Genomic DNA, 19,930 nt, shown 5'->3' with positions numbered 1-19,930 from the left:
GCAGCGCGGCCGAATCCCGGCGGCTACGGATACTTAGGGAACGCGGCTGGGCGCGCGGGGTCGTGTGCCCGGATTTGAGGCACAGACGTCAAACCCCCGGAGGTGCAGACGCCGGGACCCGGGGAGCCTGGGAGGACTCCGGGTGCAGGGGACGGCGGGACGGGCGGGTGCCTGGAGCGTGCTCTGTGGCCCGCGCTGGCGTCCAGATTTCTGACTTCACCGCTGGGCGGGCAGGTGCGTTCCTACAGGGCTCCCAGAGAGGGGCGCGGGAAGCCTCCCCACTGCCTTCGCTCACAGGCACATCTCGTGCACTGCTTAGAGCCCATTTTGTAAAGGAAGGAGCTGGTACAGATTGCAAAAGGGCATGCCCAAGGTCTCGCGGGAACCGTCCGTACCGGGGTGAGGGGGTGGGGTTGAGGCCACACTTTTGGGAATCCTCGTAGGCCCCCTCAGCAGCAGGTGGACAGGTGAGTAGGAGCCCTCAACATCACCTTTGCAGTCCTGCAGAGGCCCCTGCAGAAAGACACGGAGGTCACAGCAGGGCGTGGGCTGTGAGCCCCCAGAGTTGCCATCAGAAACCTGGATGTGAAGAGGGTAGGATTTGAGGCAGTGGAGTCCTTGTTTCTGCACCAGGTTAGTGTGAGAAGCTTCAGTGGGGGTTGGGCGGGGGACGAAGCAGCATCGGAGTTGCCTCTACTTCCTGCGGGCAGACTGGTGTGGATGACACCAGTTTGGGCTGAAGGTGGGGAGGTGCCAAAGACCGTGGTTGAAGTAGTCCCGGAAGTGGAAGGCCAGCAGGCTGCAAAGGGCCAGAGAAGCCAGTCTCTGGGGGTTAAAGCCAGACTCACACACCTCCTTCCTGAAGTGGGGGTTTTATTGCCAACAGATGTGCATGCTCAGAAGTCCAGGTAAGGTAGGCACTGTAGGTGCAGGAGAGCAGGACCACCGGCGGGTGGGGTGAGAATGAAGCTCTCAAGCTAAAGGACAGGAGTTACAGGCATGGATGTTCGATGATACCTAAGCTGGAGTTTGAGGCTTCAGAGGTGAAGCAGTCCTGAGCTCAGCTGAGAACTGGGTGAGCAGTCAGGGACAGCTGTGAGCCTAAGTGCGGGGTTGGTCCTTCAGATGACCCAAAGTCTCCGACGCAGGAGGCCAAGGCACCTTCTAGCTCCCAACACCTTTGGTTTTTTTGCAGAAGCATCGGGCCCATGCTGCTCCTGACTCGGACACCTGAGGCCTGGCACAGGCTCTCTCAGCTCAAGGCCACAGCCCTCCCTGGGATCCTGGGAGGCAAGGCCCTACACCTGAGGTGCCGGCTCTGGTCAAGGCAGGGCTCTGCAGAGACTGGCCGGCAGAGCCAGCCCCAGGGCCCTGGGCTGCAAACTAGGCTGCTAATCACAGCCTTGTTTGGGGCCGGGCTGGGTGGGGCCTGGCTGGCTGTGAGGGCTGAGAAGGAACAGCGGCGGCAGCAACGGCGGACAGAGGCCCTGCGCCAGGCCGCAGTGGGCCAGGGTGACTTCAGCCTGATGGATCACCAGGGCCAGGCTCGCTGCAAAGCTGACTTCCAGGGCCAGTGGGTGCTGATGTACTTCGGCTTCACTCACTGCCCTGACATCTGCCCTGACGAGCTGGAGAAGCTGGTGCAGGTGGTGCAGCAGCTGGAGGCCGAGCCAGGCCTGCCCCCAGTGCAGCCCATCTTCATTACCGTGGACCCCGAGCGGGACGATGTTGCAGCCATGGCCCGCTACGTGCAGGACTTCCACCCGCGGCTGCTGGGCTTGACCGGCTCTGCTGAGCAGGTTGCCCAGGTGAGCCGCAGCTACCGCGTGTACTACAGCGCTGGCCCCAAGGACGAGGACCAGGACTACATCGTGGACCACTCCATCGCCATCTACCTGCTCAACCCTGATGGCCTCTTCACAGACTACTACAGCCGGGCCCGGTCCACCAAGCAGATCGCAGACAGCGTGCGGGGCCACATGGCTGCCTTCCGCAGTGTCCTGCACTGACCATTAAAGCCGCTCTGAAGAGCCCTGTGTGCGTGTGAGCTGTCCCAACAACCCCGAGGCCTTGGCAGGGCAGGGCCCAGGACCTGGTGGCTTGCTGGGGGTGCAGGGAAGCGGCAGCCAATGCCCCTGCACGGGGCGGGAGTCTTTTTAGGGACGGGCGGACGGCAACACCACTTTATTAGGCTGGGCCAGCCAGAAAGCAAGGGTGGAGTGAGCAGATGTGCGCCCATCGCTCAGCTCAGCGCTGCCCACTCAGGGCTGGGCCATGGAGGGGGCGGCGTAGGTCTGGAAGCGTGTGTGGGCCCGCTGGTGCGTGAGCAGTCGCAGTGACATGGTGTCCACAGCCGCCTCCAGCCCTGGCTGCTGGGCGATGTCCACTGTGTAGTCGTTGGCCTGGAAAGACAAGGCGTTGGCAGAGCCCAGGCGCTGCTTCCCTCCCAGGCCCCCTGGGCTACTCACCAGCTGCAGTGAAGCCAGCATGGAGCGACACACCTCGAAGGCAGGCTGGCCAGCCACCAGCTCCGCAAAGGGACACCACTGGTTGAGCTGGCTGAACTTGGAGACCAGCTGGTCCCCGTAAGTGTGGATGTCAAAGGGCACACGCTGCTCCTGCAAGGGGGAGAGGCGAAGTGCCGGGGCGAGGCTGGGGCAGGCAGCGGGACCCCGGGCCCCAGCAGAAGCCTGCCCGCCTCACCTGCTCCTGCAGCAGGGGCTGGACCGTGCCCTCCCATTCGCGGATGCGCTGGCTCAGCTCTGTCTCCTGCACGAACTTCTGAGAGGTGCTGATGAAGAGCTCCTGTGGGAGGACCCGGGGTGCTGCTGCCTTCCGTCGGGCCATGCCTAGTCCCACCCCTACCCCCCGCCCCATGCCTACCACATTCCTTCGGACCAGCTCCTCGTAGCTCAGGGCTGCCGGCGGCATGGCCTCTGCTTCTGGAAGACAGGCAGCTGTGAGCCATCACCCACGTCCACCCGCAGGAGCCCCTCGTGGTTCCTGTCCAGCCCACTCCTAGACCTACCCAGGTCTGCAGCTTCCCCGGGCTCGGCACCCTCAGTCTCCGCGTAGTCCTCGGCCTCTAGGAGGTCATCTGCTGGGAGATGGAGTGGCCGCAGCAGGAGAGGCAGATAAACTGGCCGCCCGTCTTAAGCCCCCAGCCCAGCCCACCGCCACAGGCCACACCTGCCGCCCCCAGGTCCTCCAGAGAGTCCTCCAGGTGGTCCTCCACAGGCCACAGCCCCTCCTCAGCCCTCGGCAACCACGGCTCAGCCACCTGCGCAGAGAGCATGTGTGAGGGGCACTGCTGTCCCTCAGGGCCGCGTGGGGTCCAGACTGGTGGGCACTTGCCTGCCGCCTCTGCAGCTTCCGGAGGGCCTCGAGTTGCTCCCTGACGTGCGTCCAGTACAGGACCTCCATGTCTGCACAGAAAGGGCCTGTGAGGGGTGCCGTGTCCTGTCTGGTCCACCCAGGGACCAGAGCATGGCACTGTCACCCAAGAAGGGCACACAACGGCCCCACTCACCTGCAAAGGATGGGCCCTTGCGCCGGGGTCTCCTTCCATCTGTGTGCTCGGCGTCTACAAGAGCGCATGGTGGGCTCGGGCCCCGGCCGCCCGCCCCGGCCCCGCCCGCCCCGGCCCCGCGTGCCACTCACAGGCGGCCAGGTACCACTGGTGGAAGTCCTGCAGCTTGGCGCTGCCCTTCCTCTTGCGCTTCTGTCCCGGAGCCTCCTCCACACAGGCGGGCACAGAGTAGGGCCTACCTGGGGACACACCGACTATGTCCGGACAGATCCCACAGGAGCACAGTCCCCACCAAGCTGCCCGTGCGTACAGGGCACACCCCACCCGCCGCTCGGGCCCCAGCAAAGCCAGCCTCGAGACCAACTGCGAATAACCCTCCTCCACCCAGTTACCTTTCTTGAACGGCCTAGCGTCCAGGGAGTTGAAGGGGTCCAGGCTCTCCCAGGGGTCTGGGGTCTCCTGAGCAAAGAGCACAGGCAGACACTGGGGAGGTGGCGGACGCGCACCCTCCGCGCACAGCCTGACACTCAGTGAAGTGACAGCCGAGGACTGGCCACACTCAATCCAGGATCTAGACCGCCACAGGGGCCTCAGGCAGGAGTGAAGGGTGGGTGGTGGGGCTGCCAGTGGGGTCTGGGCCCCCGCCTCTCACCTTCAGCTGGCATGCTGGCTCCAGGGCTTCTGGTCGCTCCCGCAGGGTGCACCCCCTAGGCTGGGCCGTACTCTGCGAAGAAACAGCCCAGGATTCCCCTCCTCCACCCACCCCTCCTTCACCCAACGCCCTGGGGGCGCAGCTCAGCTCTGGGGGCAGGAGGTTCAAATAGTTCAAGGACTAAAAAGTAACAAAACCTGTAAAAAAATGTCAGAAGAATACATAAGCTGGTAAATGCGTGGTCACGGGACACACGCAGAGTTGTATGAACATTCATGCACCTGCTGACCAAATTAACCGTTAACACTGCTTCCTGTATGTGCCTGGTTTGTCGGTCAGCGACAATTTCTTAGCTCCAGGCTGGAGCAGGGCCTACCTGCTGGAGCTTCAGAGGCTCCCTGCCAGCCTGGGTGGCGCTGGGAGAAAGGGCTGGGCGCAGGGCAGGGCTAGGGCTGGCTGGGAAGCACCCACTGCCCTGGCGTGCAAGGAGGGGGTCTGGGGCACAGACCCTGGCTAACAGCTCAAGCTCAGCAGCCTCTGTGGTCCCACCTGCTGCGGGCTCCGGGGCTCCTGGGGCTGCAGAGGGGCCTCGGGGTCCGTGGCCTCAGGGAGCTCTGCCACCCCCTCTGCATCCTCATCCTCAACCCCGCCTCCGGGCATCGGGCCTTCTGGAGAGGAGCCTGGGCAAGGGAGCAAGACACCTGTCAGCCCCGAGGAGCCCGGAGCCGACAGCAGGCGGGGCGGCAGCCCGCCGCGGGGAATGCGGCCAGCGCCACCCGCGACGCCCCTCTCGCCCTGCGCCTGCGCTCTCGCCCTGCGCCTGCGCTCTCGCCCTGCGCCTGCGCTGTGCTGGGAGTTCTCGGCTACCTTCCTCCTTAGCTGCTGCCACCTGTGTGTGCCCGGAGGGACAGTGAGGTCCAAACCTCAGAGACCCGAGACGGGCATTCGGCACGGCAGCGGAGGGCGGGCGAGGCCTGGGTGCAGTGGGGCCAGCTCCAAGGCAGGCTGGGGCCGCTGGGTGCAGAGTCCCGCCCCCGCCCCGCCTGCAGGTCCACCAGGGTGCTCTCTCCTCACCTGGCCCCTGGGAGACGCCGAGCACGGGGACCGGACTCCTGCACGCAGGGGCTTCCACTGGCGGCTCCTCGGCCCTCCCCGCCTCTGGGAGAGATGGGGGTTCAGTGGGACCACGCCCACCCCCAGGACGCCCCCTCCCAGGGGCCCACCAGAGCCTGGGCCCCAGGATGGAGTCAGCTGTGGGCAAAGGTGAGACGGGGACCAGCCCCAGCGGGCGGGTCCAGGGGGCAGGGACCAGGGCCGCTGGACACGGGCACACTGCAAGGAGCCCGGCCTCGAGGACCCTCTGCACGCCGACCCTCGCGTGCGCGCCCTCACCCTTCCCCGGCTGCAGCGCCTCCGCGGGTGACGTGCCCACTGGCTCCAGCATGAAGGCTCCTCCGGGGTGAGGCGTGCACGTGTTCATCCTGAAGTCCTTCCGGCTGGCCAGCACCTCCCCTTGACAGCTGTGCTGGGGCAACACAGCAGCTGCAGAGGCCCCTCCCAGGCCAGTCCCGCCCCACCCCGCAGGCCCGGGCCCATACCTGTACAAGGGGCTGGCATTCCTCTCCATCTCGTCCAGGGCCACCAGGGCCATGGGCAGGAGGGGGACGATGAGGACCTCCTGCAGAGGCCGAAAGTGGGTGAGCTCTGGGTCCATGGGCTTCGGGCAGGGACCCCCCTCCACGACCATCGGCCCCCATCTGCAGGTGGGGGGGGCACTCACACTGGGGGCCTGGTCAGTCCTCAGATCAACGCTCGCACGGGAGTCAGGCAGGTCATCCAGCGACAGGAACTGCGGGGACAGCGAGAGCTCAGGGGCGGCGCCCAGCAAGCACACAGCGGCCTCGCCCGAGAAACCTCACCTCATCGTCCGCCTCCAGGGGAGCTCCGGAGCTGACGTCTCCACCGGCCCCGTCTTCCCGTGCCGAGGAGAGCTGCTTGGCCCGCCTGCGAGAATCGGTGCGTGGGCTCCAGGAGGCTGCGCGTGCGGACATGCAGGCCACCCCCCTGGGCTCGCACCCCAGGACTCACCTCTTGCCAGAGATGAAGTCGAGAGCCTGGTAGACCAGCGAGTAGAGGTACTCCACCTGGCGACCAGAAGCGGGAGGTAAGGACACCGAAAGGGGCCCCGAGGTGCTCCGCAGCCTCCCCGGGCCCCCCGGCGTCATGCGCACGCAGAAGCCCGGCTGCTGTCTCCAGACCCTCAGCATGGGCCTGCACTGGGCCTCCAGGAGAGCAGCACGCTGGGCATCGGTCCCCGGGCTCTGCCCACGCCTCGCCGCGGCACGGGGGGCCCTCCCGAGGCCGGCGTCCCCCGGCGCCCCGCACGCCGGCCTGCGCCACACCCGTGCCCCTGGCGCGCTCCTGTCCCTCCAGCTCCCGCTGCCACCCCGCCTCTGGGCCCTGCGTCTCTGGCCACAACCTGGCCCCACTGGGTGAGGGTCCACCCTCGAGATGCTGACCAGAGGCACCTGGCAGTACCGCGTGTACGTGTGCTGCCTCTGGGCTATGTCCTCTGGGACGACCGGGACAGCACCCAAGGGCACACAGACCCCTCTCCTCGGCCCCGCCTTCCATTCATGCAACGAATGCTTCTTGTGCATCTGTCACGCACGGCGCTTCGCACTGCACGCCGGGTCCAATGGCCCCCAACTGCACGGGTCCTGCTTCCGAGGAACGAGAAGCATTAACCAGTCGAGCGGCAGCCACGCACACAGGGCCGAACGCGGTGCTTCCTGTCACGCGGGGTCTGACCCAGGGGCCGCAGCCATCCTCGTCGTACACAAGACTGAACTCAGACTCAGACGCACGGCGCCCAGGGTCGGCAGTGGGGCCAGGACCTGCGCCAGGGCCTGGGGGCCTGGGGCCATCCTATGCAGCACAGCAGGCTCTCGCCACAGGCGGCCACAGCAGCTTAATTAAAATTAATGAAACGCAAAACTCAAAATCCCTTAGTCACACTAGTCGCCTTTCCAGAGCTCAGGAGCCACATGTAAGCTGGTCGCTACCCTCCCTGCCAGCACGGACCGCGGACCACCCTGCCTCCCACCCCAGAAAGCTCCCAGCAGGCTGGTCTGGCAGGCTCCCGCCCTCCCCCCGACTCCGCCACCCTGCCTCCCACCCCAGAAAGCTCCCAGCAGGCTGGTCTGGCAGGCTCCCGCCCTCCCCCCGACTCCGCCCTCCACTCGGCTGTCAGTCACAAGCTACAGCAAGGCATTCCTCCTTAGGACAAAAGCAGAGTATAGAAACGTGACTTAATGGGACAGTCTAACGAAACTTTAGACTGTCTCAATTCCCCACGGAGCCCAGAGGCTCGTCCGCGTGTCCTGTGCCAGGCACGCTGCACGTGGGCCGCGCACCCGGCCGGCCTGGGCCCCACTCCTAAGCCCCTCACACTTCCACCTCTTCCCTTGCGCCCACTAAACTGCCACTTCTGTGTCTAGGCGCATTTAACCCCAGGCCCGGGGCTGCCATGGCCTCCGCCACTCGTCCACCCCGCACTCCCTTCCAAACACTGGGAGCTGCGGCGAGCCCCTCCCCAAGCTTCTGACGACGAGCAGCGGCCGCCTTCCACGCCCACCCGGGGCCGGGCCGCCTTCCACGCCCACCCGGGGCCAGGCCGCAGCGTGCCTGCTCCCTGCCCCCCAGCCAGGCGGGAGGTGGCCCCTGGCCGCGTCCCCGACCCACTCCCACGGTCTCCCTCTCCCCTGCTCCTTTTCCTGCTCGGCCCCCACCCCCAGCTGCCCTTCTACCCGTCGCCCCTGCTTTCGGTCCTTGCTGGCGCTGCGGATCTGCGCCCCGGCCTGCCCGCCCCAGGGGTTCCGATTTGACCAGTGTGGGTGCAGCTGGGCGCTGACGATGGTCTGGGTTACAGGCTGGGCTGGGAATGCTTTAGTGACGCCCAGGCTCTCTCCTTTCCTTTCCAATGACACCTCCTAGGAAGTGTCCCTTCCCGTGTCTCAGCATGCCCTACCGGCGCCAGCCTGGCCCTCCGGTCACCGAAACCCCAGGAGACCTCCTCACCACAGACCCAGCAGATACCTGAACGCCTTTGCCGGAGGATCTGACTCACTGGGCTCCACGCTTCCAGCCTTTTTCTCCCCCGGACGTTCCCTGCTGCTCTGCCCTTCCCGACGGGACATCTTCCCGACGCACCTGCCTGTCTGCCCTTCCTGCGGGCACGCCCGCAACACTGCCTCCCCGGGCACTTTCTTCCTTCTGCTGTTCCTCTCTCTCTACAGCACGGTCTCCCGGGGACCACTGACTCTGGGGGCCGGATCCCTCTCTGCACCCTGCGGCTCCCCTGCACACAGCCGGATGTTAGAAGCAGGCCCTGCAACATTCAACCCAAGCTTGTTCTTCTGTGGTAGAGGGCAGTGAGGAATCCAGGAAGGGGACAGAAGGTGCTCGCGAGGCAGGTCAGAGACGGGGTGAGCCGGCCACCCGCCCCAGCAGGACAGCGGACGAGTCTCACTTGGCACTCAAACGCCAAGAAGAGCGCCGGGGAGGCAGGGCAGGGCCCACCTTCTTACTGTAGACACAGGCCGAGCCCTGGATCAGCAGCGCCGCCTCCACGAAGTTCATGGTGGTCTTCCCTTCGTCGAAAGAGATGCAGATCTGGTCCAGCTGCAAGACACAGAGCGGGTGAGGGGGCCGGTGCGCTTCTCCTGGGCAGCCCGCCCCCTCCTCCTAGCCCCTCTGGCCTAGAGCGCCCGGTCACCCTGGGCGGCCCTCGGACCAACAGCTCTGGCTCTGCTTGGCGCTCGCCTGCTGTCCATTGTTTTTGGATAGTCTCTGTGACCCCCTCCTCTCTGTAACCTCTGAGACATGATGTTCGGAAGACGGAGACCCCTAGAGTTCGCCATCCACAGCCAGAGCCACACACCCCATCCTGGGGATGCTCCCCGCCGTGCCTGCCAGATTCCTGCAGAAGGGTCCCTCGCCCCAAGAGAAGGGGGGAACCCCAGGGGTATGGAAGACAGACACAAACACTGGGGTCTTGGTCCTTCGCGCAGAAAGCTCAGTCAACACTTCCAAGTGAGTCCTCCCGCTTCCTCAGCAAGGCTTCCCCAAAGCTCAGCTCCCGTCGCCTCTCAATCGCCAAGGCCCCTGACCATGTGCCGCCCCTTCCGCACCCACCCGGACCGGCTCTCTGCACCGGTGCAGGGCCGCGCGCGTGGCCACCCGCCCGGCGTGTCGGTCAGGACATCCGAGATGCCCACGCGTCGTACCTCCAGACACTCGGGGTCTTCCCCACGGCCCGCCCCTCGCCAGCACCCTCTCACGTTTTCCTCCCCCCTGCCCACCCTCACAGGGCCATCTCCCTCCAACACGCCTCGGGGTGCCCTGCCACCTGGGAGGCGGGCGTGTCACACTGCTGGAGGCCCCCCCTCAGGTAACTGCAGCCCTGAGCTCAGCACCTGATGAGCCCAACAGACAGATGTCTGACGAACAATGCGGTGATGCCAGAGCTAGGCTAAGGGACGACGGGCAGCTCTGCCGCCTCCCCGAGCGAAGGCGATGGCTCCTCCGGGAGGGCGACACCGGAGCTGAGCAGCCGGCAAACCCGTCCACGGCGAAGGCTGCCCGGGCAGTGAGGCCACACATCAGGCATTCCTCCCTGGGTGGCACAAAGGAGGGGCCTGGGAAGAAGCCACCAGGGGCCATTTCCACTACTTCCTGAAGGGGGGGTTCGGGCGGTCAGGTCAGTGGGGGCGGGGAGGGGACAGAGCAGGAGAGTCGAAGCGTGCGGAGCGCCTGGACTCAGCCTGAGAGGCGACGGCTGGCCACGCCGCCCCTGCTCTTCAACGCCGCTCTCGGCCGAGGCTGGTCACACAGTCCACTCTCCTTCTAACGACTCCCAGTGCCCCACCCCAAACCACGGCCGAGCTCCCAGGGGCTTTGACCAGGCCCCCGGCCTCACCTCCCCGTTCACTCTGCACCCCCTGACCAGCTGCCCCCCGCACGTGCCTGCCACTCTCGCTCCACGGACCTCAGCACCGACGGGGTCGCCCGGTGCGTCACTTCCCGCCAGGCCACTCTTCACACCCCAGCCAGCGCTGGCAGCGAGACACTAGCTGGACTACATGGCTGTCCTCAGACCCCTGACGGCTTTCTGACACTCTCAGGAAGAAACCCAGACTCCTCGTGTGGCTGCCCGCCTGGCCGCTCGCCGCACGGCGGTCGCACGGTCGCACGACGGTCGCACGACGGCACCTGACACTTGCCCCTCAGACCCCCGAACGGCGCCGTCTGCCCCTGCAGCCTTCTCCAGCTATGTCAGGCAACTCCTTCCATTCCCAAGTTTGGTCTCCCAAACTCTTCCTTGCAATAGTTTTTACATGAAGATACACGGGGAGGAGGGTGAGCTCTGCTCGGCCACCTACTAGCCAGGACTCTGAGCCGTCACTTAACCTCTGTAGAACACCTGAACTAGCAGGGCTTCTGTGAGGAACAAATGAGTGTAAACGTACAAAGCATGCAAAACAGGGCTTCGTACGAGCGAACGCTGAACGCTTGGTAATCATTACAGCTCGGGGTGGTCACCGCCTTGGGACCCGTCTTCCCACGGGAGTGAAGCAAGAGCTCATTGCTTGCTTGCCACCATCCTCTCAAGGCTCCACATGGTCCTTGACACACAACAGATACTCAACAACAATGAATAAATAAATGGATAAGAGGAGAGCAGCAACAGCTAAGATCTGTTTTAAATAAAAAGAACATCATTCCGGAAGCTGTGTGGAAAATGAAAGAAGAACGACAAAACTAGAGGCAAGGAAATCAGGGCTTAGGGGGCAGAGAAGGTTTGGAGGAGCAGAGAGATGAAGCAGGAGAGGAGCTGACCAAGCCAGGAAGCAAAATTACCAGGAGTCCCCAAGCACCCTGCTCGACATGGACACCTGAAGCCACAGCAGCCCCACCCAGCACAGTTCTCTGCATCTTCTCAGCAGAGCGCACGTCCAAGGAGAGGTCTATCATCAGATCAAGTGTTCATTTAACAAACATGTATTAAGTGCTGGCCAATCTGTTAAGCAGAAGGAAGAGAACATAAACATGGTCTCTGCCCTTGAAGAATTTACATTCAAGTGGAAACAGAACACAAACAAGTAAACAAGTCAAAGAATAGCTTGTGATAAATGGGCTAAAGTACATAAGGTATTAAGTGATGGAACTATTTTATATCTAAAATAGTAGTCAGCTGACATTTAAACTGAGACATAAAAGATGAAAAGGAATGAGATGTAACAAAAACGGAGTGAAGAACACTCCCCCGTAGGAACAGAAAACATAAATGTTTTCAGCCAAGAACAAGCTTGGGTGCTGCAGGCTGACTGGCTCAGAAGAACAGGCGAAGAGGCCGAGTGAAGGCTACAGCAGTGAGCAGGACCAGAGTCAGGAGGGGAAGTCTGCACTTTATTCTGAAAGCGACAGGAAGCCACAGTGTTGTTTTAGGTGCCGCAGCCTCATTTTAATTTTTAAGAGCCACACTTGCTGCTGGATGGAACATGGGTTGGATGGGGCCAAAAACGGAGGGAAGGAACCCAGGAAGGAAGGTTTTACATGAATCTGAGCCAGATGGTGGCCTGGGGCACAATAAAAAGAGAAGAGATGAATTCAGGTGAAATTCTGGTAGTTTAACTGACCTGAATTCATGGGTGTACTGAGTGTGGAGCCATTCACTAGAATGGCTCTTAGCTTTCACTTCTGGTTGAACAGTGGTGCCATTTACCAAGATCAGGAAGACTGAGATTTGAGCAGAAAAATAGAGCTCTTGTTAAATATATTAAATCTGTGACGCTTTGTCATATCTAAGTGGAATGTCAAGTGAGCAGCTGGATACACAAAATAGAGTCAGAGGAAAGATACAGGATGGAGATATAAATCTGGGAGTTGTCCTCATATGGGTGGCATTTAAAATCACGGATATAAATGATTGTTGAGGGGAAATGTGCAAGAAGATAGGCCAGGACCCACCCTGAGGAGCTCAACACAGATTGAATAGGAAAGAAAAAGTAGGCAATGAAATGGGAAGAAAATCAGAACACCAAAACCTGTTTCAAAAAGGAGGGAGTGGTCAACCCGACGAATGCTGAGTTGAATAAGATGATCCGTCCAGTGTCCCCTGAACTGACAGGATGGAGGTTATTACTGATCAAGTCAATAGCTGTCCAAATGGACTGAGGAACGAAAGTGAAGTAAAGAACTTAGCGAACTGCTCCTCAACGAGATCTAGACACAGCTGTCAAATATAGATGAGATGCAGACGCAATGAAACATGGCAGTAACTTGAAAACCGGTTTGAAAATCCAAGACAGAAATCGTTCTGGTCAATAACGTTGTAACAACTCTGTACAGTGACAAGTGGTTACTACACTTACTGTGGTGATCACTTTGTAAGGTATATGAATGTCGAATCACTACATGGTACTCCTGAAACTGACATAACGTATTTCAATTATGTCTAAAAATAAATTTCGGGAAAAGAAAGAAATCCCTTTTGCATCGTGATCCAGATCTCTCAAACTTCCCAACATGCACATAAATCCTAGTCTATTGCATTAAAGAAAAATGCTGGTCATCACCCACTAAACCGACTTCGCAACCCACTAATGGGTAGAGACCTGTAATGACAGCTCCGGGCTAGTTTAACACGGGGTGATTTCGGGAGGCTGCGATGGAGCTGGGAAAAGACAAGCGAGCAGGAGGACCAGCGCGGCCAAGCGCCGGCGGTACGCAGACCAGGAGACCGCGGAGCCGCCCAGCAGCGCGGGGCCCTGCGCCCCGCCCGGCCCTGCGCCCCGCCCGCCCAACGCCACTCCCCGGGGCCGTCCTCACCTCCTCCAGATATTCGCCCAGCTGGGCCGCCACGTCCACCTCCCAGTTCTTGGTGAGGTCGCGGATGGGCTGCAGGAGATGGGCGAAGCGCGCCTCCACGTCCTCCATGTCCAGGGAGGGCCAGGGCGGCCCGGGGACCGCAGGACTGGTCTCGAGGGGGGCCAGGGTCCTCAGCGCGCCTTCACTGCTGCCGCCATTTTGCTGTTCCCGCCCAGAAAAGCACGTAGCGCGCAGCGCCGCGCGCATACCTATGACGTACAGGGCCACGGCCGGCGTGGAGCGAACCCGGCCGCGGCGCAGCCGACGCGCGCCGGAAGCGGGGCCAGGCGGCGGGGCGGGGCCTGGGGCGGGGCGGGGCCGTGAGGGGCGGGCCCAGGCGGGGGGCGGGGCCTGGGGCGGGGGTTGCAGTTCCCGAGGGCGGGGCCCCGAGGCCCCGCGGGCTCCTGTCCAGCGGACCGCGGAGCGGACATGGCGGGCTCCCGGCTCCCGCGGCAGCTCTTCCTCCAGGGCGTGGCTGCCGTCTTCTTGTTCGCCTTCGCCTCACTCTACACACAGATTCCGGGTGAGGGCGCCGAGCGCGGGACACCCCGCAACCCGCGTCTGTGCCCTCCTCTCTCCCCACGCGACACTCCTCTGTCTTCGGGCGGGAGCGAGGTCCAGGCCTTGATGCTTGGGGGAGAGTGCTGCAGCTCGTGCAGGGTTTGGAGGGTTGGAGGGCTTACAGTGGTCCCCTTCCCGAAGGGGTCCGAGTTCTCACCTGGGGCGGTGATAGACCCCAGCGGGAGGTGGGCCCAGGCCTTGGAGAACAGGTAGGAGATAAAGCTCTGACCTGGAGGAGAGTGGAACTGGGCTCTGCAGGGTGGGAGATCCAGGCCCCGGGGTCTGGGTAGGCCTTCTGGGGCCTGACCTGGGGGAGGGGGGTGGTCAACAGGTTCTGACCCGTTGGGGGTAGAGTCTGTACCTCTTGACCTGGTGAGGAGGGCCTTCAGGTCTTGACCTGAGGAAGCAGATATGCAGGCCCTGACTGTGCTGGCCATCTAGCCTTCGAGGGCAGTGTTCAGGGCATGGCCCTGACATGCCCTCCCACAGGCCTCTATGGCACGGAGGGCATCCTGCCTGCACGGAGGACACTGCGGCCGCAGGGCAAGGGGCGCTGGCAGCAGCTCTGGGAGATCCCGACACTGCTGTGGGAGGCGCCACGCCTGGGACTGGACACAGCGCAGGGCCTGGAGCTGCTGAGCCTGCTGGGCACCGTGCTGGCCCTGGGCGCGCTGCTGCTGCGCCGGCTGCGCCACCCCGTCGTCTACCTGCTGCTCTGGGCCACCTACCTGTCAGCCTACCAGGCGAGTGGGGCTATCCGCCGCCCCCACACACCGCTGGGGAACTCGTCACCAGCTCGCGCCAGCCCCGTCCACACGCCACTCCACCCCGTCGCCGCCTTGCCCGCCTCCCCAGACTACACCTCCTGCCGCCCCCTGACAGTGCTTCTCCTTGCAGGTGGGCCAGGTGTTTCTTTATTTCCAGTGGTGAGTGACTATCACGCGTGTCAGCCTGCGACTGGCCTGGGGGCGGGCTGAGGGTGGGGCAGGGTGCCTGCCTTTTCCGGAGGACCCTCCGACTGAAGGGAGCGCCTTGATGGGGGGCCTGGGCCTTTTGTGCTCCTCCTGCTCCCTGTAGGGACTCCCTGCTGCTGGAGACTGGCTTCCTGGCCGTGCTGGTGGCCCCCCTGAGGCAGCCCCGCCAGGGCAGGCCGGCAGGGGCCTCGCCTCACGAAGACCTCCCCTTCTGGCTCGTGCGCTGGCTGCTGTTTCGCCTCATGTTCGCCTCTGGTGTGGTCAAGCTGACCAGCCGTTGCCCCGCATGGTGGGGGCTCACTGGTGAGGATCCCGGACGGACACAGGGCCGTGTCGGAGCCTCCGCACAGCCCTGACCGCCCACTGTCACCTGCAGCCCTCACCTACCACTACGAGACACAGTGCCTGCCCACACCTGCCTCCTGGTTTGCCCACCACCTGCCTGTCTGGCTGCACAAGCTCAGTGTGGTGGCCACCTTCCTCATCGAGATCGCCATGCCGCCTCTGTTCTTCATGCCTGCTCGCCGCCTGCGCCTGGCCGCCTTCTACTCCCAGGTGGGTGGGGCCTCAGCCATCAGGGAGACAGGTGGCACCTGGCCTTCTTCCGCACTACCTAGCAGGTCTCATTGGGGACAGGGTGGCTGCTGCCACAGTCAGAAAAGCCTCATGGGCAGAGGGACGAGCCAGCTCACAGTGCGAAGGTGTGTCTGTGGGGCAGGGAGCAGCTTCGCTAGGGGACGTCATTCTCTGATCAGCAAGGGCACAAGACGTGCTGAGCTCGGGTTTGCTCCTGGTGGTGGCGGGGAGCCATGGGAGGTATGGGTAGGGGGTAGAGGACAGATAGATGGGACAGGAGAGAGGCCAGGGGGTGCTGAAGAGGGGGCAGGAAGCCTGCAGGAGAGACTGAGGCATGTGCCATGGCTCCGAAGGGCTCAGGCCAGGGCAGCCTTGGAGTGCTGAGTGCTGATCCCTGCCCAGGTCTTGCTGCAAGTCCTGATTATCGTCACTGGCAACTACAACTTCTTCAACCTGCTCACCCTGGTGCTCACCACCGCGCTCCTGGACGACAAGCACCTGGCTGCCGAATCTGGCCATAGCCACCGCAAAAAGACACCTGCCTGTGAGTGACAGCCTGCCCAGGATAGCCAGCCGTCCTCACCTTTGTGTCCCCTTCCTTCCAGCACCCCAAGTGGCCTCTGCCCTAGCTACCTCCCAGCTGACCATGACTGCCCTGCCCTACAGCCTGGCCCAAAGCTCTGCTGGGCCTGCCGGCGCTGCTCCTGGAGCTGACTGTCGCCGGGCTGCTGTCCTACGGCGCGGTGCACTGCTTCGGCCTGGAGGTGGACTGGGAGCAGTACACTGTCCGCTCCAGAACCAGTGAGTGCCGGCTGGGCCCCGGGGGGCGGGGCGGACCGCCCGGCCTCACACCCGCTTCCTCCTACAGCCTTCACCTTCCACCAGTTCTCCCAGTGGCTGAAGGTGGTGACCCTGCCCACCATATGGCTGGGGGTGGCCTCCCTCACCTGGGAACTGCTGAGGGCTCTTTGGAGGTATGTGGGGGGAGGGGCGCAGGGAGGCTGGCTCACTGTAGAGCCGCCAGAGCAGGGCTGACTGCACTTCACCCTCCTCTCAGGTGGACCCAGGTGTGGGGGTGGCTGGGGAAGTTTTGCGCTGCAGTCCAGCTGTTCATTTTCGGCATTGCCACAGCGGCCTTGTTCCTGATTAGCCTGGTGGGTAGCACTTCGCAGGAGCAGGGGAGGGGGCTGAAGGGGCAGCTCTGAACCTCCACCCGCCTGCCTCCAGGTGCCATACTCTTACATGGAGCCCTCCACCCACGGGCGCCTCTGGACCGGCGCCCACCGCCTGTTCGGTGCTGTGGAACACCTGCAGCTGGCCAGCTCCTACGGCCTCTTCCGCCGCATGAGCGGTCTGGGTGGGCGGCCGGAGGTGGTGCTGGAAGGCAGCTACGACGGGCACCACTGGACGGTGAGTGCTCCCGCCGGCGCCTGCTTGGGGCGCCCAGCAGGCCCTGTGGGGGTGAGGAGTTAGGGGGACCCGGCCACAGCTGCCCTCATGAACCTGGCTGGGTACAGGAGATCGAGTTCATGTACAAGCCCGGGAATGTGAGCCGGCCGCCCCCCGTCGTGGTGCCCCACCAGCCCCGCCTGGATTGGCAGATGTGGTTCGCGGCCCTGGGCCCCCACACGCACAGCCCCTGGTTCACGAGCCTGGTCCTCTGCCTGCTGCAGGGCAAGGAGCCAGGTGAGGCCTGAGCGGAGGGGCGGGGCGGGGCCTTGTGGGTGGGGCTGAGGGCGTGGGAGCTGAGCGCCCCTTCCTCGCAGTGATCCGCCTCATCCAGAACGACGTGGCCAGGTACCCCTTCCACAAGCAGCCGCCCACCTACGTGCGCGCCCAGCTCTACAAGTACTGGTTCTCACAGCCCGGGGAGCAGGGGTAAGGCTGGGGCGCCGGGCGGGGGGCTGGGGGCTGGGCTCGGCACTGCCTGAACTATCCCCCACCCCATTGCAGCCGGTGGTGGCGACGCCAGTGGGTTGAGGAATTCTTTCCATCCGTGTCCCTGGGAGACCCCGTGCTAGACACACTGCTCAGGCAGTTTGGCCTCCAGGTAGGAAGGGGTTAGCCAGGTCGAGAAGGTGGGGGTGGGTGGGTGACCCCCCATGGACCCTCCTCAATCCTGCGCCCACAGGACAAGAGCCCGCCCCGCGCACGCAGCGCCAGCAGCGCCCTCGCCCAGGCTCTCCACTGGTTACGGAGCCAGCTGTCGCCTCTGGAGGCCCCCACCTTGCTCTGGGGGCTCATTCTCACAGTCGGGGCCATTAGGGTCATGCAGGCCCTGCTGGGGCCGCGACCCTCCTGGTGGTCCCCTCCAGCCCGGGAGGAGAGGCCAGCCCCCAAGGACTCAGCCCGTGGCCAGGCTGCCTCAGCCCCCAACAGCCGCAGCAGCAGCTCCCAGACCTCCCGGCGGAGAAAGTAGCTGCGTCGTGTGAGCCGCGTGGCCCAGAGGGCTGCGGTCCCCAGCATATCTGGCCTTCCGGAGCCGGACTTGGCATGAGCCAACGGTCTCGGCGGTCATGGGTCGGGGAAAGGCTGTGGCTGCCATGCTGTCTCGAGGGCCGACTTGTCCCCCGCGCCACCACGGGCCTTCCCGGGCACCCTCTGCCCGGATGACAGCCCAGGAGGCGGACGTGAGACCAGCTTAAAGTCCTTGCCAGGATGCTGCAGTCAGAGCTGTGGGGGGTTGGGGTCTGATGCCACGACCCCAGCACCTGCTCATGCGCAGGACGCAGACAGGCGGAGGAGCCATTCGGAGTCAGGAGCCAATAAAGGCGGCTCTGTGCTTAATGTGTGCCTCTGTTTCCCTCGCTGGGGGGCCTGTGGACAGTGGGCCTCCCTGCCGCCGGCGGGGAGCCGAGCCCAGATGCTGAGCAGCTGCCACTGCCCTGGCTTCTGGGTGTCTGCTGCCCTGTCCTCAGAGTCCCCTCCATACATGAAAAGGGTGCTCACTGAGTCACCTCGGCACCTTGTTGAAAACCCGCGGACCACGGGCAAGGCGTGTTCCTACGGTTTCCGTTCCGTCCCATCAGTCCGCATGTGTGCATGCATGCTGGACCTCTGCTTGATGACTGCAGTCAGTTTTGAAATAGGGGCATGTGAGTCTTATAGTTTTATTCTTTTTAAAGATCGTTTTAGGTCCCTCGAGGTTCCATATTAATTTTAGATTGTATTTTCCTATTTCTGCAAGACAAACCATTGGGATTTTGATAGGGGTCGCTTTGAATCTGTAGATGGCCCTAGTGGTATTGTCATTATAGCAATATTAAGTCTCCCAATCCATGAATTTCAATTTCTTCTCTTCATTTAAATCCAGCAGGTTTTAGCAATAACTCCAACTGTTCCGTTTGTAGATTATAAATGCCTAAAATATTTTAACTACTTTACAAGTTTAATGTTAACTAATTTTTTAAATGTTCAGTCATCTGACCTAACAATCTTTTCAAGCTTCGAGGGAAAAAAAATGAATAAGCAAACAAACACATTAAGCCAGCAATTCTCTCTAATGTCTCCCTGTCATGAATAAATTTACTAAGCTGACCATGAGCAAGATCTTGCCACAGCCAGGCCTGACAAGGTCACCCTGTGGACACAGCTGTGTCAGGCTGACTCCCTGGTTCATCCAGTGGCAGAGGCTCTCAGAACAGCCATGTGGCAGGCCGTGTCTAGCTCAAGGGAAGCTGTGTGTCTAGGAGGGCACGCTGTTCCCTTGGGAACCACGTTCCACAGGCAGCGTGACCAGAGTCACTGGGACAGGCAGCAGCAGCCTCACCAGGAGTGAGAGGCCCTCACCCACACACACCCGATGGCTCCCGGACACTGTATTCTGGGCTCGACACGGCGTTTTCTGCATCCTGACTCGCAAGGGTGTTGTCTCCAAGCAGGCCCCATGGCTGGGTCTTCAACTGGCCATGCCACCGTTCCATCGGGCCATGGGTTAGGCGGTCCTAGGGTGTGGGGTCCGCAGATACCAGCCTCTGCTTCGTGTCTTCTGTGAAGAAGGACCTTAGACAAGCAGTGCTGCGCAGGCCGCCCCCCCCCCCCACGGGCGTCCTCTGAGTTAGTGGACAGTGGTGCTGGAGGAAGCGCACAGGCAGGGACAGCGAGTCCAAATGCACACGAAGGGCTGTTCACGATGACAGACGGTGTCCGCCATGGTGGCTGACTCACCCCCCCAGAAAGGTGCATGCTGCGGCCACGCTGAGTTTGGTGACAGCTACGTGTGGTTGCACTCCTACGTGACCCCCTCCTCTGCCCTCATGGGTCAGAGGGCAAGGTTCCTGCGAAAAGAAGTTGGCTGGCACCCACAGGCCAGGTCGCCTGGCCACAGGGCCTACTTACATTCTTTACAATTATGGAGGACCCCAAAGAGCTTTCATTCACAATGATTATCTCTATCGACACTTACCACACTGGCAATTAAACAAGAAATTCTTTAAATACTTATTAATTTGATTTAAACATAATAAATTCGTAACACAATAATAGCAAATTTTTTGATGAAAAGGAACTGTTTCCAAAAACAAGTATGAAGAGTGGCATAGTGTTTTGTTTCATCAAATATTTTATTTGAAATTGACTCTGGCAATCTTTAAAGCGTTGCAGCACACGGCTCTTGAAGCTTGGACTGTGTATCGTTCTGCATTCTTTAGAGGCTGGTTGGTTTTAGGCGCGAAATCATTTTTTGTTTTGACAAGTTGTGTGTGTGTG

At 62.2% G+C, this 19,930-nt stretch overlaps 3 protein-coding genes across 8 annotated transcripts; 2 read left to right on the top strand and 1 right to left on the bottom strand.

Annotated features, from left to right (window-relative positions):
• The first annotated feature begins 30 nt into the window (after window positions 1-30).
• Window positions 31-2,030, top strand: LOC107500266 (protein SCO2 homolog, mitochondrial). Of its 3 annotated transcripts, XM_016125328.2 has the most exons (3): window positions 31-234; window positions 500-633; window positions 1,196-2,030. In XM_016125328.2, the coding sequence occupies exon 3, from the start codon at window positions 1,209-1,211 to the stop codon at window positions 2,007-2,009; it is 801 nt and encodes a 266-aa protein (XP_015980814.1). In that variant the 5' UTR covers window positions 31-234; window positions 500-633; window positions 1,196-1,208; the 3' UTR covers window positions 2,010-2,030. The 3 variants fall into 3 exon arrangements, with proteins under 3 accessions (XP_015980814.1, XP_015980816.1, XP_015980815.1); XM_016125330.2 differs by lacking the exon at window positions 500-633; XM_016125329.2 differs by lacking the exon at window positions 31-234 and having other exon boundaries at window positions 458-633.
• On the bottom strand, window positions 857-13,302 carry NCAPH2 (non-SMC condensin II complex subunit H2). 4 transcript variants are annotated; one of them, XM_016125323.2, is made up of 20 exons: window positions 13,074-13,302; window positions 8,763-8,864; window positions 6,270-6,325; window positions 6,101-6,185; window positions 5,962-6,030; window positions 5,780-5,859; window positions 5,574-5,701; window positions 5,256-5,339; window positions 4,731-4,861; window positions 4,182-4,253; window positions 3,922-3,988; window positions 3,661-3,768; window positions 3,530-3,583; window positions 3,355-3,425; window positions 3,190-3,280; window positions 3,029-3,100; window positions 2,884-2,942; window positions 2,704-2,805; window positions 2,469-2,618; window positions 857-2,402 (listed from the first exon to the last, which is right to left on the bottom strand). In XM_016125323.2, exons 1-20 carry the CDS (start codon window positions 13,179-13,181, stop codon window positions 2,262-2,264), a joined length of 1,830 nt encoding a protein of 609 aa, XP_015980809.1. In that variant the 5' UTR covers window positions 13,182-13,302; the 3' UTR covers window positions 857-2,261. The 4 variants fall into 4 exon arrangements, with proteins under 4 accessions (XP_015980809.1, XP_015980812.1, XP_015980811.1 ...); XM_016125326.2 differs by having other exon boundaries at window positions 2,884-2,939; XM_016125325.2 differs by having other exon boundaries at window positions 3,029-3,097.
• A 187-nt stretch (window positions 13,303-13,489) lies between these two features.
• On the top strand, window positions 13,490-18,010 carry LMF2 (lipase maturation factor 2). Its single transcript, XM_016125331.2, has 14 exons — window positions 13,490-13,635; window positions 14,163-14,416; window positions 14,571-14,599; window positions 14,751-14,950; window positions 15,024-15,202; window positions 15,626-15,767; window positions 15,890-16,024; window positions 16,092-16,197; window positions 16,281-16,377; window positions 16,451-16,633; window positions 16,741-16,909; window positions 16,990-17,101; window positions 17,177-17,273; window positions 17,355-18,010. Exons 1-14 carry the CDS (start codon window positions 13,542-13,544, stop codon window positions 17,640-17,642), a joined length of 2,085 nt encoding a protein of 694 aa, XP_015980817.2. The 5' UTR covers window positions 13,490-13,541; the 3' UTR covers window positions 17,643-18,010.
• Window positions 18,011-19,930: the final 1,920 nt, after the last annotated feature.

This window comes from Rousettus aegyptiacus, unplaced genomic scaffold, assembly GCF_014176215.1.
Source record: "Rousettus aegyptiacus isolate mRouAeg1 unplaced genomic scaffold, mRouAeg1.p scaffold_m13_p_2, whole genome shotgun sequence".
Classification (NCBI taxonomy): Eukaryota; Metazoa; Chordata; class Mammalia; order Chiroptera; family Pteropodidae; genus Rousettus; species Rousettus aegyptiacus.
Note: the sequence above shows the minus strand (reverse complement) of the source record. Positions and strands in the feature narration are given on the sequence as shown.

Excerpts from the sequence above, each read along its gene's own strand:
- LOC107500266 (XM_016125330.2), top strand. The coding sequence starts at position 1,209 with ATGCTGCTCCTGACTCGGACACCTGAGGCCTGGCACAGGCTCTCTCAG.
- NCAPH2 (XM_016125323.2), bottom strand. The coding sequence starts at position 13,181 with ATGGAGGACGTGGAGGCGCGCTTCGCCCATCTCCTGCAGCCCATCCGC. Across the intron at positions 5,340-5,573 it reads GGCGCTGCAGCCGGGGAAGG|AGGCGGGGAGGGCCGAGGAG; the intron begins GTGAGGGCGCGC and ends CATCTCTCCCAG. Across the intron at positions 2,403-2,468 it reads TGCTGGCTTCACTGCAGCTG|GCCAACGACTACACAGTGGA; the intron begins GTGAGTAGCCCA and ends TTGTCTTTCCAG.
- LMF2 (XM_016125331.2), top strand. The coding sequence starts at position 13,542 with ATGGCGGGCTCCCGGCTCCCGCGGCAGCTCTTCCTCCAGGGCGTGGCT. Across the intron at positions 14,417-14,570 it reads CCTACCTGTCAGCCTACCAG|GTGGGCCAGGTGTTTCTTTA; the intron begins GCGAGTGGGGCT and ends TTCTCCTTGCAG. Across the intron at positions 16,198-16,280 it reads CTGCTGAGGGCTCTTTGGAG|GTGGACCCAGGTGTGGGGGT; the intron begins GTATGTGGGGGG and ends CCCTCCTCTCAG.